General features: G+C 25.6%; 3 protein-coding genes across 3 annotated transcripts; 1 reads left to right on the top strand and 2 right to left on the bottom strand.

Annotated features, from left to right (window-relative positions):
- Positions 1-4,150: 4,150 nt before the first annotated feature.
- On the bottom strand, positions 4,151-5,035 carry EIN_339140 (hypothetical protein; the record flags this gene model as incomplete). The annotated part of the gene is made up of 1 exon (XM_004256976.1): positions 4,151-5,035. The coding sequence occupies one exon, from the start codon at positions 5,033-5,035 to the stop codon at positions 4,151-4,153; it is 885 nt and encodes a 294-aa protein (XP_004257024.1).
- Positions 5,036-9,962: 4,927 nt separating this feature from the next.
- EIN_339130 (hypothetical protein) lies at positions 9,963-11,231 on the bottom strand (the record flags this gene model as incomplete). The annotated part of the gene is made up of 1 exon (XM_004256975.1): positions 9,963-11,231. The coding sequence occupies one exon, from the start codon at positions 11,229-11,231 to the stop codon at positions 9,963-9,965; it is 1,269 nt and encodes a 422-aa protein (XP_004257023.1).
- Positions 11,232-13,034: 1,803 nt separating this feature from the next.
- Positions 13,035-14,083, top strand: EIN_339120 (hypothetical protein; the record flags this gene model as incomplete). The annotated part of the gene is made up of 2 exons (XM_004256974.1): positions 13,035-13,338; positions 13,563-14,083. 2 exons carry the CDS (start codon positions 13,035-13,037, stop codon positions 14,081-14,083), a joined length of 825 nt encoding a protein of 274 aa, XP_004257022.1.
- Positions 14,084-18,037: the final 3,954 nt, after the last annotated feature.

Here is an 18,037-nt window from a genome sequence, read left to right as displayed (position 1 = left end):
ACAATATATACTTGTTACAAAACAACAGTTTTAAATAATTATTTAATTTAAATATAGTTATTATGTTGGTTAAGGTACAAATTTACACAAGTATAAGTTACAATGTATAAACAATAACGTGGTTTATTCTTTTTTGTGAGTTTATAATTTTTTTGTTTTAAATATTTTTAATTCAAGAGTTTACACCTATATGTGATTCAAACAATTAAAATGAAAACATACTATTGATTTTCCTGTTCAAAATCAAGGATCCTGTTTGCTACACCTTTTTATTGTTATTTAAACTGTATTGGTGTTGTTACTATTTGATTTTGTGTGTTATTAAAAATTTTAATTAAAAATTTTAATTAAAAAATTGATTAATTTTGATTGTTTGTAACATTAAACAATTATTTTGTTCATAAGGATTTTTATTGAAGTTTTTAACCCTTGGACACCGAGAATATTTATTTTTATATACAGTCATTATTCGATATAAGGGAATACCGGGTACCAATGTTATTCGATATAAGGGAAAAAATGAGGAATTATATAATTAACAAAAAATACCTCGGTTTGTTTTTTGTCACAAAAATATTTTTTTTGATTATTATTTTTTTTCTAACCAAAATAAACACGTTGCCTATATCTTGAAAACAATTGGCATTTATTTTTATCTTAAAGAAATAATAAATTTTATAATAAATCAAAAAACAAAGACAAATGTATGAACACAATTAACATAATAAATAAAACTTTTGTATCTATTTTTTGACTTAAAAACTTCAAAAAAATCTGTTAAATCATTAAGTTTTAATGCAATCTAAATGTGTTAAAACAAGAACATCATTGATGTTTCGAGACAAAATGAAAATTATTGAATTAATTGATCCTTATCAAAATTCACAAAAAGTAATCAAAGTTGTCGGACAACAACTGAAAATAGTAATTTCTCCAAAGCAAGTTTATCATTTGCGTTCAATTTCTAAAGAAACATTGATAATTTTTTATCCTCGTATAAACGAATAAGAAAATTACAGAACCTGGAACTTGAGGAAGCAATGATCAATTGGTTTCATGAAGTTCGTAAAGCGGGAATACCAATTGATTATTATATGTTGTCAAGGAAAGTATACTTTTTGAAAGAATGCAAATACATTCATTGTATTATTTCAAAATAAAATTATTTAAAATGCCGGGTAAAGGATCTAAAGTGAATACCACTGTAAACAATTATTTTGTTCATAATAATTTTTATTGAAGTTTTTTAACCATTTGACACAGAGCAAATATATTGACTGTATCTCATGTTAAAATGTTTTAGAGCAATAAGTTGATAATAAAAATTGTTGTAAACAAATATATACTCTTAAACTTGGTTTAATGTTTTATGGTTTTTGTTTAATGTATTGTGTTTAAATTCATAAGTTGCCTTATATTATATTTGGACTTTTCGAAATGAAAGTTTAGTCATTGACAGTGAAACTCTTTAAATCAACTAAATTTAAATTATTATAAATTTATATTCAATAAATAGTTCAACTTAATTCATGTGTTAATTTTGTTGTGTTTATAAAATACACGTGATTAATCTTGTTTGTTGTATTATAAAAATAATAAAATGTTAGTTAAATAACAAATTTACATTATTTTATTTTTATGTAATTATGAAGAAAAAGTTTCGGAAGAAAAATACGACCATATTATTAAGTCACACAATAAAATCAATCACAATGAATTGTTTTTTCTGTTTTAAAAAAAATGTCACACAAATAACTCAATTTTTACCATTATTTACCCTTAAAAAATAGCGGTTAATTATTTATATAACAAATTTATTAACATGTTTATATGTTTAAATCAATTAATAATAGATATATAATATTGTATATATAAATATAATTTACAGTTAAATAATGACTTTTAATAACATTGTTATTCTTTATTATTCATTGTAACTATTGTGTAAATTATTTGACATATTGTTGAAACAAAGAAAAATTATAATAACCAATTGTTATCAATTTTATTGTGAAACTATTTGGAGGTTTTCAATTAGCATTTAACATATTTTGTTGAGAATTACATCTAAGTGAGACATCAAATACAATTATTTTTTCTTAACTTTTGTTTTATTGTTTTTCAAAATACAAAAAACACAACAGTAAATATATGTATTTCTATAATACCACAAATATCACAATCAATTAAGATGGAGGCACCTATTTAATAATATTATTAATAATTTAATAACAACACTTGGTGTATTGGGTTTTACTGTTATTTGTTACACTTTTATTTGAAAAACAGCCTAAAATTAAAAAGTGGTTATTGTAAAATATGTAAACATGAAACATGAAACTAAAAATTCAAAATATAACATCAATATTAAGAGAATAACACAATTTAAAATATTTTTAGGTTCCGACTTGTGGCTCACATTAACATGCACATAATAAATTTAAATTGATTGTTTAAGGGAAATCAACACAACGTGATGATCTTTCTGTTTAATACAATACTTTAATAAGTATCATATTATTTTATTGGTATGTGTAAATAAATGATAACAACTAATAAAATGTTTTTTGAATTAGTGTTATATTATTTTATCATGAATCAACAATAAACATATTCTTAGTTTAGTTATACATATAAACACGTTTCAAGTATAAATGTATCATAATTTTATTCTTTAAATTAGATGATAGTGTTGTTATATATTATTGTTTATCTACATTTTATGTTGTTCAGACTTAAAAAACTGGAAACAATTGAGAACTTTTAAAAATCAAATTTAATAAATTAAATATGTATTTTTAAAATATTAATTGTGTATGTTTTAGTAATAAATTGAAATTGTTTAAAAAATTTAATTGATATTTCATTTATCACTTAATGTTATTTATGTTTATTGTTAAGAATATTTTTAAATGTGAGTATAATTACACTATTATTAATGTTATTAAAAAATGTGTATTGTCGTTTACATTTGTATTGATGTTGAATATATTTGTACACATCAGAATGTCAAGGAAAACACTGAAATAACAGACGTTTGTAAATATTGATATTATAGAAGACTTGATATACAACAAAAACAAAGAACAAACAACTAATTTAGTTGTGTTTTTGTTTGAAAGTTTATTAATTGGGTTTTTGATACAAATACAACGTTGTGGAAATCACACTTTTGATATTTGATAAGTTTGATATTTTATTATAATTTTTGTAATTATGTCTTGATTTAATATAATTATCTTTTAAAATATGTACAATGTTTTTATACAACGATGTACTTTGAGAATTTTTGATTTATAATTACTATTGTTTTAATGTTCGAATACATCTGAATATTTTTTTGATTTTACAAACATTGAAAAAAAAATTCGGCAAAATAAAATTTTGTTTACAAAAAAAACATATAATCTATTTATATAAGTTTTATTTTTGCCATCCATGGAAACTGGTTTGTCCAGTGGATAGAAAAAAAATAGATACATGTATCCAATTAATGGGTCTCATCCAGTCATATGTCTTAAAAAGCATATATTTGTGGGTTTTCAAAAATATAAAAATTATTATTTGTGGATTAATTATATAATTGTGTAGTATATTTTTTTTCACTATTTTATACATAAAAATGAAATATTTTAATGATATTAGAATATTTTAATTATAAAAACACTTATTTTTATTTAAATGTATCTAAATTCAAAATTTTAGAGCAAAATAATTATTTTTGGGTTTTACATTTGATTGGTCCATTGGCCCACAAATAGATGCTTTTTACTGTAAATGAATAGAGATAATATTGTTTATATCAATAATCACGGTACTGTTTATGTTTAATTGTATTTACAGTCAAAGGTGTCTATTTGTCGTAATTATAATTGTATTTACTTTAACTGTATGATACTTGTTATAATTAAAAATATTATCATTGTATGATGGTATGAATTGATCTGTTCACAATGCATCATTTTAATCATGACTTGGTATATATTTACTAATTTACACCATCTCCAATACAAGTTAATTTACTACCTCAAGGGTAAGTGGGGGTGGGCTGAAATACTCAATTATAAAAATATTTCGATTTTATCAATTTCAAAATTATCAATTAATTTTATCAATGTTTTTTAACCAAATAAGTAATAAGTAAATTATCTCATTTGCTTTGATGAACTATAGTGTTCGATAAAAAACAATTATCATTTATTGATATAACACTCGATGGTATTGTAATACTGCTTAAACTACTGCATTCATCAAAACAATAATCGCCAATAGATGTAACAATTGGTGAAATGTTAATACTGCTTAAACTTTTACATTTATAAAAACAATAATCGCCAATTGATCTCACACTTGATGGTATAATGACACTGCATATATTACTACATTCACCGAAACAATATTCACCAAGTGATGTAACACTTGGTGGAATTATGACACTGCTTAAACTGCTGCATTTATTAAAACAATTATAACCAATTGATATAACACCCAATGGTATTGTTAGACTTCTTAAATTACTACATTCATAAAAACAATAATTCCCAATTGATGTAACACTTGATGGTATTATAACACTGCTTAGATTACTACATCCATCGAAACACATATCATCAATGGAACTTACACCCGATGGTATGTTATTACCATATTTCTTTCTATTATATTGAGTGTAAGTAACATTTTGATATTTGATTTTTCGACTTTGAATTCTGTCGATTGTTTCAAAATCAACTTCAAACCACACAATAAGACATAACTTTTTCTTTGAAACAGCTTTATCTCCACATTTTTTCTTTTCTTTTGCGTTGATTAGAAATCCATCGAAAAAGCCTTCATCGTCTATATCCCACAAATGAAGTGTCTCAATGTTTGGAAAGTATTTAAATGTTTTTGAATTTAACGGAATTGGGTTGAAGTGAAACTTTTCCATATTACCACGGAACTTTTTGCATACCAATTCTAAATTGATGAAGTCGTTAATTGTCTTAAAGTACTTCGAGACTACCATGACGTGATCACCAGAAAGTCCATACATTTTAAAATCCACAGTTTTTCATTTTTTTAAATATTTCAAAATTCGTCTTTGTAAACAATTTCAAGGAATTATCAATAAACACTAAAAATTACATTGAACTTAATTCAAGTGTCTAAAAATCGGGAAATTTTGAGTTTATAACATACTTTACCTATATTTGAAGTTTATTATAAGTATTACAATACACAGCCCAAAAAAGGAATAACGCTAAATAATAAGAAATATTTTGATAAAACAAATCAATATAAATAACACCAAGTTTTTTGAGCCTTTAAAATCATTCACCATTTTAAGTTATAAGGAAATTTTTTAAAGAATACTATATTTATTTAATAATATAATTATTAAATATTAATAAATCATTTAAATAATTAAAATCATTTACGAAACAACACCACGAATGACATTCATTGTGGTTGTTTCGATAAAACTATTGTTAAATATCAAATATTTTATATAGTTAAGGAGTTATTTTTCGAAAATTATTATTGCTAGAATAAAAACTAGATATTTATATTTTTTATAAAATAATAAAAACATAATAAATAACAAAAAAATCAAGCCATTATACAAAAAAGTCCTTATAATTAAACGTGGTTGTAAAAATTACAAAAACAAATAAATAACTCGGTATAAAGAAAGTCACAAAGAAACAATGTTTACATTTGTCCTCGGTTGTGTTTATTGATATTTTATCGTAATAATGTCGCAATTTTTAACTTTCTCGTTTCTTTTAAATTTTAGTTTTTTTTGTTTTTTAATCTTTATAAATACAGATAAATTGATTTATTAATTAATTACTAATATTGATATAAAATATCAAGTTTTAACTTCCTAAGGTTAATTTATGACAATCGAACAATAACACGTTAAATATCAGAGTCACTAAAATTTTAGCACATTTTGGTTCCGAAACACAAAAATCTAATAGTGCAAATGATGTAAAAAGGCAACTGATAGCAAATTGAAGAAAGTTCAGTTCACATATGACAAATAACACGATTTAAAAATAGCACAGAAAAAACGACTTGACAGTCCAAGTTGATCAATAAAATATTGAGAAGAAGAACGATACGATTTTGATTTAGATAGCTGAACAATTAAAGGTTAATACTATGACTTGACAAAGATCAAACTTGACAAAAAATATATGAAACTGAATTGGAGGCACGTGTATAAGCTACTACGACTTACAAACAGACAAAAAATTAGCATGAAAAAAAGATGAGTGTGTTGTTGATAATCCATTTGTTTTTTTATCATTAATTAACCCAAGCAACTAAGGAAAGCTTAAATTAATGATCACTTTTCTTTTCATAGGCATTTTGAGTATTTTTTTACCATTATCAAATGCATAAATTTATTTTAATCATTTTTGAATTTTTATTTTTAAAATAAAGTATTTTTAGTTTTTTATTATATTTAAAAAAGCAAAAAAACAAATAATAACAATTATTATAAATTTTTCAAAAAATAGTTTATAAAATAATAAAAAATAATTATTTTTCACGGCGGATTTTGCCAAGTTCACAAGCTTTTGTGATGGTATTACCTCTACACAAATCACATACATTTTCAAAGTGGTATTTACAGACATGTAAACCACATACACAACATCGATACTTGAAACAACACTTTGATACTCTATCTTCACCTGATTTAAATTAAATATGGCACCTTCCACTTCCTTTAGGGACAAGAGGACTTGTCTCTAATAATGTATTCGTTTCTTCAAAATTTACACCCAAATAACGAGCAATTTTTATTTTTGTTTCGTATGGAAGATTTTGTGACAGTCTTGATATAGCATTCTGTTTTCCAAGCTGAAGTGATAGTTGCTCATAAAAATTGATTCTTGGGTTTTTGGCAATTTTTGATTCAAAATATACACAAAATTTTTCTTCTGATGTCATTTTTTGTTGTTTTGATGTGGATGGTTTTGATATTTCACTTGATTCTAAATTACATCGATTTAAAATCGTGGAACTTCCGGTCTCATTTACAACGACGGTATCTCCTTTTTCTTCGAAATCATCAACAAAGTCTGATGGCTTATAATCAACTTTGGACCAAATATATAATAAATAGGCGTTGTGAATGGCGATGTCTAGAATATGATAAAAAAGAGCTGATGACCAGCGTCGAGATGCTCTCTTAGTTGAATATGCTTTCATCAGTCGATCAGCGACATCAACGCCTCCCATAAATTTATTGTATATTATGTTGACGTTGAAACGTTTGGGTTCGTTGTGGTAAATAATATTTAATTTGCGACAGGCTAGAATTAACACACTGCGATTCTTGTCTTTGATATTTACCATAACAATTTCGGCATTTGGAACAGTCTTTAATAGTTTAAATTGTCTGTAATCGTCAGTCGACTTCTTGTTTATTACAAGAGTACTTGGTACAAATTTCCTTTTAGAATTGACAGTACCAGTCAAAGTAACAAAATGTTCTATTAAAATTTCAGCAGTTGATACAGAAGTGAAGAACCTATTAGTGGTCAAATTAACCAAATTATTTTTATTGCCCAATTGTTCTTTGCTAAGCTCTTTCATCAATTGAACGACAACTTTAGACCCAAGATTATTAACATGCTTGCCATTAAAAGCCCCTCTGTAGACTTGCAAATTCATTATAAAACCACATACAGAATCATCCAACAAGAAGAATTTGATTCCATATTTTGAAGGTTTATTCTTCATATTAGTAACATTCACCCACCGACCAAAAAACGATACAAATCTTCATCAATGCTCAACTCAGATAAGTTTCTAAATATAGTTTTTTGAACTTCGATTAATTTTGAATGAAATAAAGAAAGAAGTTGATTGATAAAATTGAAATTGTCCCAGTTGAGTTCGTCATCTGGGTAAAGTGAGTTTCTTTGGTCTTCAAAATTAAGACCATTTTGATATTGATTATCGTTTATTTGTTTTAAGGTGTTCAAACTCTGAGAAGTGTATTTAGTGATAGGAATTGTATTATTTAAATTGTGAACATCTATTATATTGGCTTGGCTTGGTTTTTGTGTTTGATGGAAGCCATTTGTGTTGTCTTGTTGTGTTATTTTATTTATATTCATATTTTTTTACACTAAATTGTTACTGTTGCATAGTGGTACGAAGTGAAATCCATCAATCGAACTAATATCACTCGAATTACCAATGAATTGAGAATGTGGTTGTGTAAGAATATTCTGTTGCGTTGGGACAATTATTTGATGGTTTATATCTTGTGTATCTTGGATAATATGAGTAAAAACACTACTTTTTGGTTGGGTTTCATCCATTTTTCCAACAATTTGGTCGAATGTTGGAATTGGACGGTGGTCATCAGAAATTAATGGCGTCGTTCTTTTTCTGGATACTTCAATTACTTGATCAAGTGGGTCATAAGTATCATCATTTACACAGTGAATTTGGTCTTCCTCAATTTCTTCATAATGGACTTCTTCCAAATGTATTTGATTAACTCGGCTTGCCGCCTCTGTGTCGAAACGTAATGCCCACTTTATTTCAGAATACCTTTCAACGCTGATGGGTCCAGTGTACATTGGCTTTGAAGCGAGTCCTTTCCACAAAGAAGAAAGTGGACGCTTTGTGTCTTGATAGTTGGCTTGTGAAATTGATACCGAAAGGAATGCATCCAATTCTATTTCTGTGATTTCTTTGAAAACTTGTTTGCCTTTCTTGTTTTTGATGGCGACTTTCCCATAGTTATTCGATTGAAGGATAACAAAATCTTTCAACTCTTTAGTAAAAAATAAACTAAATATTTCATAAGGCGTTGTTTCGTCGGTTATTCCATGGACTTCTGGATATCTATCCACTTTGAAGCTGAACTTTTGATCAGTTTTTTCGTTTTAATTTGTTCCCAGACACTTGTACCATCATTCGCAGTTACTGTATTCACTGTAGATAATACAGACATTGGTTTATTATTCGAGTTTTTTAGATAGTTTGTGCTATAAAAACAAATTTATCAACAATTATCAACAAAATGATAAAAAACTAAAAATTTAGCTTTGGGATAAATGAAATTCGAATTAGTCACATTTTGAAAACAAAGAAATATTTGTTTTTCCAAAGTCTTCGATTTTTTAATTGATATTTTTTTATTTTTTAGTTTCTTTTTTTTAATAGCTCATAAAAATGAGCCACAGCTTTTTTGCCGATAAATTTGTGTTTGCTTGGCCGGTTAAATGTTATCAGCAACTTCATTTATTTTAGTTAAAGTCAATGTATTATTCAATACTATCATACAATTGATCAACCTCAATGTTTGTTTTTGTTGCAAATGATAGTTTTTACCATTTTTCTTTTTTAACATTTTCAGTTTTTTCACACCACAAGCATTGATTGAGATGTTTTTTGTATATCTTTTTGAACTTTGCAATAAAGGGGTTGACTATTGTGTTGTCAGAGTCTTCTTTAAAGTTAGTTGCAATAAGTCGCCTTCAACTCGAACACTTCGTTGTTAATAATTGATGACTACACATCAAAAGTTACACATCCGAGATCAATAATCAACACATTCTTTCTTTTTCTTGTCCAATAAATATAAAACAATTGCTGCTGTTAATTCTTTGACTATTCAAATCACATTAATCCTTACTATTGTGTTGCATTTGGTAAATCAAAAAACAGCGTTCACAAAACAGTGTTTACAATTTAGCGTTGAAAATTCAATTGTTCTTTCATACTAATTTAGCGTTCATATTTTAGCGTTAACAATTTAGTGTTTATAAAATAGCGTTGAATTATATATATATAATGTTATATACAAACAAATTATAAACAAACATAAAATAATTTGTAATATAAGATGATTTGTTTGTTGTTATAAACAGTAACCAATTTAATAAAATCTATACATTTTAAATTAAAAAACAAGTACGCAATTAATTATCTTTTTTCTTCTTTTAAGTCATTTTTCTTAGTTTTCCAATTATTGTAGTTTTTCTTTTTTTCTTACTTGATAACTCACTTTTACTATCATCCATGTTAGTCACGGAACTGTTTATCAACGAAGAACTTTCTATTGTTTGACATTCCTTATTAAAATGAACTGTAGATGATTCCATTGTTTGAATGAAAGGGATTCCTGAAATGTTATCAAGTTCACTTACGATATTTTCGATGTCTTTACTATTTAATTTAACAGTTATTCTTTTTCTTGGTTTTTGAGAATTGTGTGTTATTTTTTGGATTTCTTGAATGCGTTTTTTAATTTTCATTTTTGTTAATATTTTCATTTTATTAAATTGTTTTTCTTTTGAACATTCTGTAATTTCAATGTTGGAATGATTGAATATTCCCATTTTGAAATCGGGTTCATCAACTACATCTGATATTAATGAATCAATTTCTTCGACATCACGTATTGAGGTTTCATTGAGAACGTTTTGTACATCGTCGATTACATCAACTTTCTGGTTAACCATATCTTTTTTTAACGAAATAATGATTTTTAAAGGAATTGTTGCCACTTTTTCTAAAAATAATAATTTATTATTTCCAAACAAATTCATTCTTTTGGTGAGCAATTCTGATAATTCTTCGTTGTATTTATTATAGTAATTATTGGTTTGTTTTTTAAGTTTTCCATTAATAAATGAATTAAAGTCAACTTCAACTTTTCTTTCAACTTCTTTAAGTTTTTCAACTAAAACAAATGCGTTTGGGTGTGTTCTGTAAAATTTTCGAGAAAATGAAGAATGAAATGATTCACTCCAATTGTTCGTTTTCATCAACAAATCCAAACTTTGGTTCCATTCGGGTGGGGGATAACGTACAATCCACACTTTGTTAAAATAAGTCATCAATAATTTCAATTTGTCTTTATTTACTTCTGAAGTGTCAATTGTATCGATGGTTTCAAATAGTTCTTGAACAGTTTCGACAATTTCTTGTGGCCTAAGAAATGGTAAAGCGAAAAGAGATCTTATAAACGTGTTGACTTTTGTTTCTATTGTGTAAATTTTGGAAAGTCCCAACTTACTGACCTTTTTAAAAATGGCCTGTTTAAAGTGGAACCAACAGCCAAGCAAGGTAACTTCTTTATAAACCATAATTATTGCATTTCTACAAGACAACTCAAAATCTGACATAAACTTTGTTATTATCACTCCTTGTTTTACTTTTAAATTTGTAAAAAGTGATGTATATGCACATTCTGTTCTTTTTTCCATTAAAACAAAACAAGACGGAAAAACAAATCCATCAATAATAGAATGGAGTGTGTATAATTGTGAAAACATTAAAGGTACACATTGAAAAGTTCCATCTCCCAAAACGGCCTGGTTGTTTTTTAGAATTTCAAGTTGAAGTAAAGAAAAAACATAAACATTGTACGGTCATCACCATTTTCATCTTTGTATATTATTTTGTCTTGAACAAATTGTGATCCAGAAACAGTTTTGGAATATATCCCTTGAAAAGTCAATTCTTTGATGCTTTTTGGTAATGTACCGTACATTTTCCTTTTAATTAAATCTATTTGTTGCTTTATATATTGAATTGTTGGAGTGTAATTATCAATTTTAAAAGATGGTGCGCAAATAATAGATGAAACCATTTGATCGGGAGACATTGAAGGAGAAGAAGAAATTAAAGAAATCACGACTGTTTTAACTTCGAACTTTTTCCACGTGTAAATATCATTTTGGTGTAATTGGTCTTCAGAATGAGTGTAAATAAGTTTTCCTTGTTTGTTATCCAATAATACAAAACGACATTTACATCCATTCGAAGCATGAATACATTCAAAAATTGAAAAGACGTCGGGGTGTAACATTTTGTAATTTAAAACTGCTTTATCGTTCAATTCTTTAAATTTGTGATTTTCATAATAAATGGAGGGATGTCTCTTTTTTGAACTGGAATTTCGACAACAAAATTGGACCTCTTGACATTTTGTTCCATAGAATTACAAATAATGAGTATTTAGGGTTTAAATCATAAGTTCAAAATATATTGTAATTTTTTATAAATTTGTAATATAAAATTTTACTTAACTGTTTATTAAATAATATTATATTTAAACTGGTTAAATATTAATTAAAAACATTTAATCAATAAAAGTATAAATATGTTACTTAAATTAATTACCAAATATTATAACCATATTACTATCATCATCGTATTTGTGATTATATTTTATTATTATATTACTTTATACAATCAAAATTTTATTAATTGTTTGTATATAACATTATATATATATATATATATATATATATATATATATATATATATATATATATATATATATATATATATATATAATTCAACGCTATTTTATAAACACTAAATTGTTAACGCTAAAATATGAACGCTAAATTAGTATGAAAGAACAATTGAATTTTCAACGCTAAATTGTAAACACTGTTTTGTGAACGCTGTTTTTTGATGAATCGTTGCATTTTTTGTTGATTGTAGTGTGGGTTGTTGAAGTAAGCAAAACGCATGATTGCTTTTTTAACTTTTTTGCAACAATTGATATGGTTGTCTTTTTGGTATTTGTCAACACCAATGATGAGATTTTTTAAAGTAATTTGAAAGTTTTTTATTTATCTTTCATTGGTGACTTGTTGTATTATTTATTTTTAAGAAATAACAATATTTTTTTGAAATTGAAATATTAATTCAATTCAATCGGTTATATATTACTAAGGTTAAATATAAAAACAAATGTTCAAAATAATAAATAACTTTTCTATTAGACGATTTTATTTAAGATATAACGATTTATTATTAAAAAAAATGAAATATTTTTTTTATAATCTTTAATGTTTTGTTTAGAATGTAAGTTCGAATATTTTTATAAACAACCACAATCAAACAATAAAAAACATTAATATGATTATAACTATAAAAATGATGACTAAATATTTTGGAAATGTGTCAAAACTAGATATATTAACGTATTTTGTTATTATTTTTTCACAAAAAGTAGTAAATATTTAAATAACATAAGAACTGTAAAATATAAAATGTCTACACTTGGCAGCTATCATGCTATGATCGTTTCGAAATACTTTAAAACAATTAACGACTTCATCAATTTAGAATTGGTATGCAAAAAGTTCCGTGGTAATACGGACAAATTCCACTTCAACCCAATAACGTTGAATTCAAAAACACTTGGATACTTCCCAAACATTGAGACACTTCATTTGTGGGATATAGACGATGAAGGCTTTTTCGATGGATTTCTGATTATATTCAATAAAAACCATGTAAACAATGAATGTATGAAGATGTTAACAAAAACAGAGTATATGTGCCTAAGCGGATGTTTTATCAAATTATAGTATGGTTTGATGTTGATTATGTTACTATTAATGATGAAAACATAAGTCAAAACATCAAGTTTAAAAATATTATATACACCAAAAACAACAGAAAACAATTTGGTCATAACTAACCATTGAATGTGACAACAATTGGTTTTAAATGTTTTAATCAATGCCACAGTTTGACCAGTTTGATAATACCATCAAATGTGAGATCAATTGGAGATTGTTGTTTTTATAATTGTTACGATTTAAGTAGTATCACAATACCATCGAGTGTGACATCTATCGGCAATAAATGTTTTAGTAATTGCTGTAATCTGAGGAATTTAAAAATACCACCAAGTGTTACATCAATAAGCAATTATTGTTTTTATGAATGCTTGAATTTAAGTAAAGTTACAATACCATCGAGTGTTATATCAATTGGTTGTAATTGTTTTTATAAATGCAGCAGTTTAACAAGTGTTAAAATACCATCAAGTGTCATCTCAATTGGCGATGATTGTTTCTTTATGTGCTTTAATCTAGATAATGTTATAATACCATCAAGTGTGACTTCAATTGGTATAGGTTGTTTCTTTGCATGCTATAATTTACAAAGTATTACAATACCATCTAAAGTGATAAATATCAACAAAGATATATATATATTGGATATAAATATCAGAATAATATCACATTTAATGATTAAGATAAATTATAATCAAACCAAGTTATTCATCGAAAACGAGTTAGATAATTAAATTATTTACTTATTTGTTAATTATATTTTTACATTTAATAATATATTATAAAATATATCAAACTCGATTAATTTATAATGTATAATTAAATAATATTAAAATAATATATAACCACAATCTAACTTTTCAAAATTAAATACAATATTAATTTTGGTTTTTTAGACTGGAATAACATTATTATTAAACCAATAATATCTGTTTATTATAAATCGGTATTATTTATTTGATAAACTAAAACAATTTTGCTCCCGAGAGAACCCGCTTTTTAAACGTGCCACTTCTGGGTGTTTGAAGTAAATCATTAAGAATATAAACTGTTGTTTACTTATTAATTATTACATTAAATACATTCATGTATCTATATGTATATTTAATTTTATATTAAAATTACATTTAAGTTTGCAAATCTTGTAATTATCAGTACTACTACAATGCTTTATGTTTGATACATAAATTCAATTTTTAATTTTTAAACAATATAATAAAGTCAGTCCATAAACTATATTTATAATATTAACTTGTTTTATTTATTTGTAATATAGTTTTTTATAAATTATTGTTTATAAATAAATCTTTGTTATTCTATCAAAATAAACTCGGGCAGTTTGATCAATTTATTCTATTATACAAATACATTGTGTGTAACAATATAAAAAAGAAAGCTGTTGTTACAAACAATGGTTGGGTGAACATTTTTATCATATAAAGTTATATTCAAATAAGAAATTTGAAAACATACATCTTGATTTTTAAGTGATGAAATTGGTAACAACGAAATAAAACATAAAGAAAAGTACAACATGATTGACAGACTCAAACATTGAATCTATGTTCTGTCATCGAGTAAATGTTGGTCAAATAAAATGGCTTTAGTTGAGTGAACGTCATTTTACTTTATAAACGAGTGTATTAAAAACGTTGAATAGTACAAATGTCCAAAACCAAAAAATGATTTTATCAACTCAGATTGTTTGTACAAGTTTCTTGATATCATATTTTTATTAATCACCAAATCAACTGTATTTATCATTTTTAATTGTTTTAAAATAATTAATTAAATTGTCTAAACCCAATTTATGTTATTGGTTGTGTTATAAATTATTTTGGTTTAAATAATAATTACAATATCCTTTTAAATTTATTATTTCCATTAAGTTAATAACATATTCATTCAAAAATCAGAGGTTTCCAAAATCACAATGCTAATTACCCACGTCACCATTTCATAACCAAAATGTACATATTCTCTTAAAAATTCGTACGTTATAATACCACATTTTCGGCAATAATTATTTTGGAAACGCTTGTCAAAAATTACATTTTAAAATAAATATCATTTTTTAATAATAATAAAATACAAAAACCATTTTCTTTTTGATAATATAATTTACAACAGAGCAATTTATAATGTTTATAAATACAAACATATTAAAAACAACATGTAAAATTTACACACAATTTTATTTAACTAAACTACGACACGTGTTTTGTTATATTTGTCATCAACTTGTTTTTGTTCGTATTTTGTTCTTACAATATCACTGACCTATTCCATAAAAACTTTGTTTATATTTATTTTATTTTTTGCAGATGTTTCATAAAAAGAGACACGCCACTCTTCAGCAAGTTTTTCGCCTTCTTCAACAGACACACTTCTTACACTTTTTAAATCACTTTTATTACCACACAAAACGATTGGAATGTGTCCATTATTTGATTTAAGTAGTGTTGTGTAGATTTTTTCTGTAATAATCAAGTTCGTCAAATGAAACCCTATCTGTGATTGAATAGACAACTAAAAACCATCAACGTTACGTGTGTAAACGTCACGAATTGTAGAATATTCTTTCGATCTGGCTGTGTCTAATATATACAAATCATAGGATTTGCCATCAACTTTCATTGTGACAAAATAGCTGTCTTCTATGGTTGGGTCGTAAGACTGAACAAAAAAATCGGACACCAACCGGAAGGTAATAGAGGACTTTCCGACAGAGCCAAATCCAAAAACAGCAATTGTGGTCTTCTTTGTTGCTTTTTTTAACATCAATTAATTGAATTTGATTGGTTTGTGTTTTTTAAACTCCACTCCTTTGATCTTTTTTAAAACTTGATTTAATTAATACATTTAATTGTTATTTTATTAATTAAACTATATTTATAGAAAAACCACGTTGAGTCAAAACCAATTACAGATGCAAAAAAGTAGTTGTCAAAAGGATAAAAAAGTATTTTTATATATTTATTTTTAATAATTATAAATTTGTTTAACAAGTAAATTTACTTGAAAGCCGTGGTAGTTTGGATTGATTTTTCAGAAAGTGGTTGTCAAAAGGATGAAAAATTTAAAAAATACTATTTTTATACAAAAACAGAAAAACCACAAAAAAATTTACTCATTTTCAAAATTAAAATTGACTGTACCTTGTCCTCACGGTATAAAATGAACTGATGTTGGGGATGTGCAATTTATTATGAATAAATTGGGGATGTGTAAATTTAACAAGCAATAATCATATCAAGTTTGTATATTAATAACGTTGAAAATGAATAATTAATCATAAGGCATTCATTGATAAACAACGTGTAATATGACGTTATATTACAAATATGTCATTTCGTTATGAAAACTGTTATTGTGTTCAAATTAACCAAACAATTTGTGCTGGTTATTGTTTTCATTGTCTATATCTCCTACTGTAGTTGGGTTCACCAAAAAACACAAATATACGTCATTTAATAAGTCTTTTTTAAATACATAATTTTTATTATTGTTAAAAGTTCAAAATATTAACATTATTAACATTTGTTTAATGCCTTAAATAATACATAAAACAAATTATTTAATATCTATTTCATTTGATAATCGACTTACTCAATACACTGCGAAAATTTTTGAGAAAACAATTGATTTTTTTGTTTTTAATAACATTATTTTCATGACAACCACTTTTTCTATGACAACTTATAATTCTTCTATCTGTAGATATAACAAAAAATTAACAACAAACAATTTGACTTATATACATAAATAAAACTGTTAAAAATAATAAGTTATTTGGTTATGAATAAATAAAAATAGACCTTTTGGACTTATTATTTCTTGTAAGTTAAGAATAATTGAATTTATTAATGATTACACTGTATCCGAAAATTTTGTATACACCTACAACGTTGTTCACCCGTCTTTTTTATATTTTTATCTTATTTTTCGGGATTTTTCGTTTATATTGTTTAAAAGTGCGTTTTTATTCTTTGTTGCTATTTTTGTTTTTATCCCAATACCCCAAAAATTTAAAAAACAAAAAACAATAAATAAGTATAATTTAAGTTTTATCTTACAGTCTGTTTTTTAACGTTATCTGGTGCCTTTTGGACCATAAAAATGTAATTCGGGGAGCAGTCCCAAAAATCCATCCCAATTGTTTCGGGGGTTTTCACGTTTACCTAATCCCCGATGTTTAGACAAAAACGAAGGTATTTTTTGTCCACTAGATAACATTAAAAGACTGACTTTATATACAGTAGAAATTCTATCAGTGTGTGATTCCATCCGTGTGTGACTCTATCTGTGTGTGGTTTTGACCAATCAAAAGTGACCTACACACCGATGGAATATTATGATTTCCCACATATTTAGCACCAAAACCCGCAAAAATAATGTCAATTGCATATTTGTTTTTATTTTAAAAGAGTAAAGACTTGGTAATAAAAACTTAAAAAGAGAAAAATTATCAAACAAAAATAAATTCAAAAAAGATAACAAAAGAAAAGCAGAAAATGCTCTTCAAAAAATATTAAACTTTAAATGATAATAAAAAATGCACCGACTTCCACACACCAATCACAAGAGCACGCTTGTGATTGGTGTGATGACAGAATTGATACCACAAAACTTAACAATTTCAGCAAGAAAGTCACAGATATTTTCGACACATGCAGACACCAGCCAGG

The sequence above is a fragment of the Entamoeba invadens genome, assembly GCF_000330505.1.
Source record: "Entamoeba invadens IP1 unplaced genomic scaffold scaff_1105074724569, whole genome shotgun sequence".
In the NCBI taxonomy this organism is placed as follows: Eukaryota; Evosea; order Mastigamoebida; family Endamoebidae; genus Entamoeba; species Entamoeba invadens.
The sequence above is the reverse complement of the archived record's forward strand: the minus strand, read 5'-3'. Positions and strand labels throughout refer to the sequence as shown.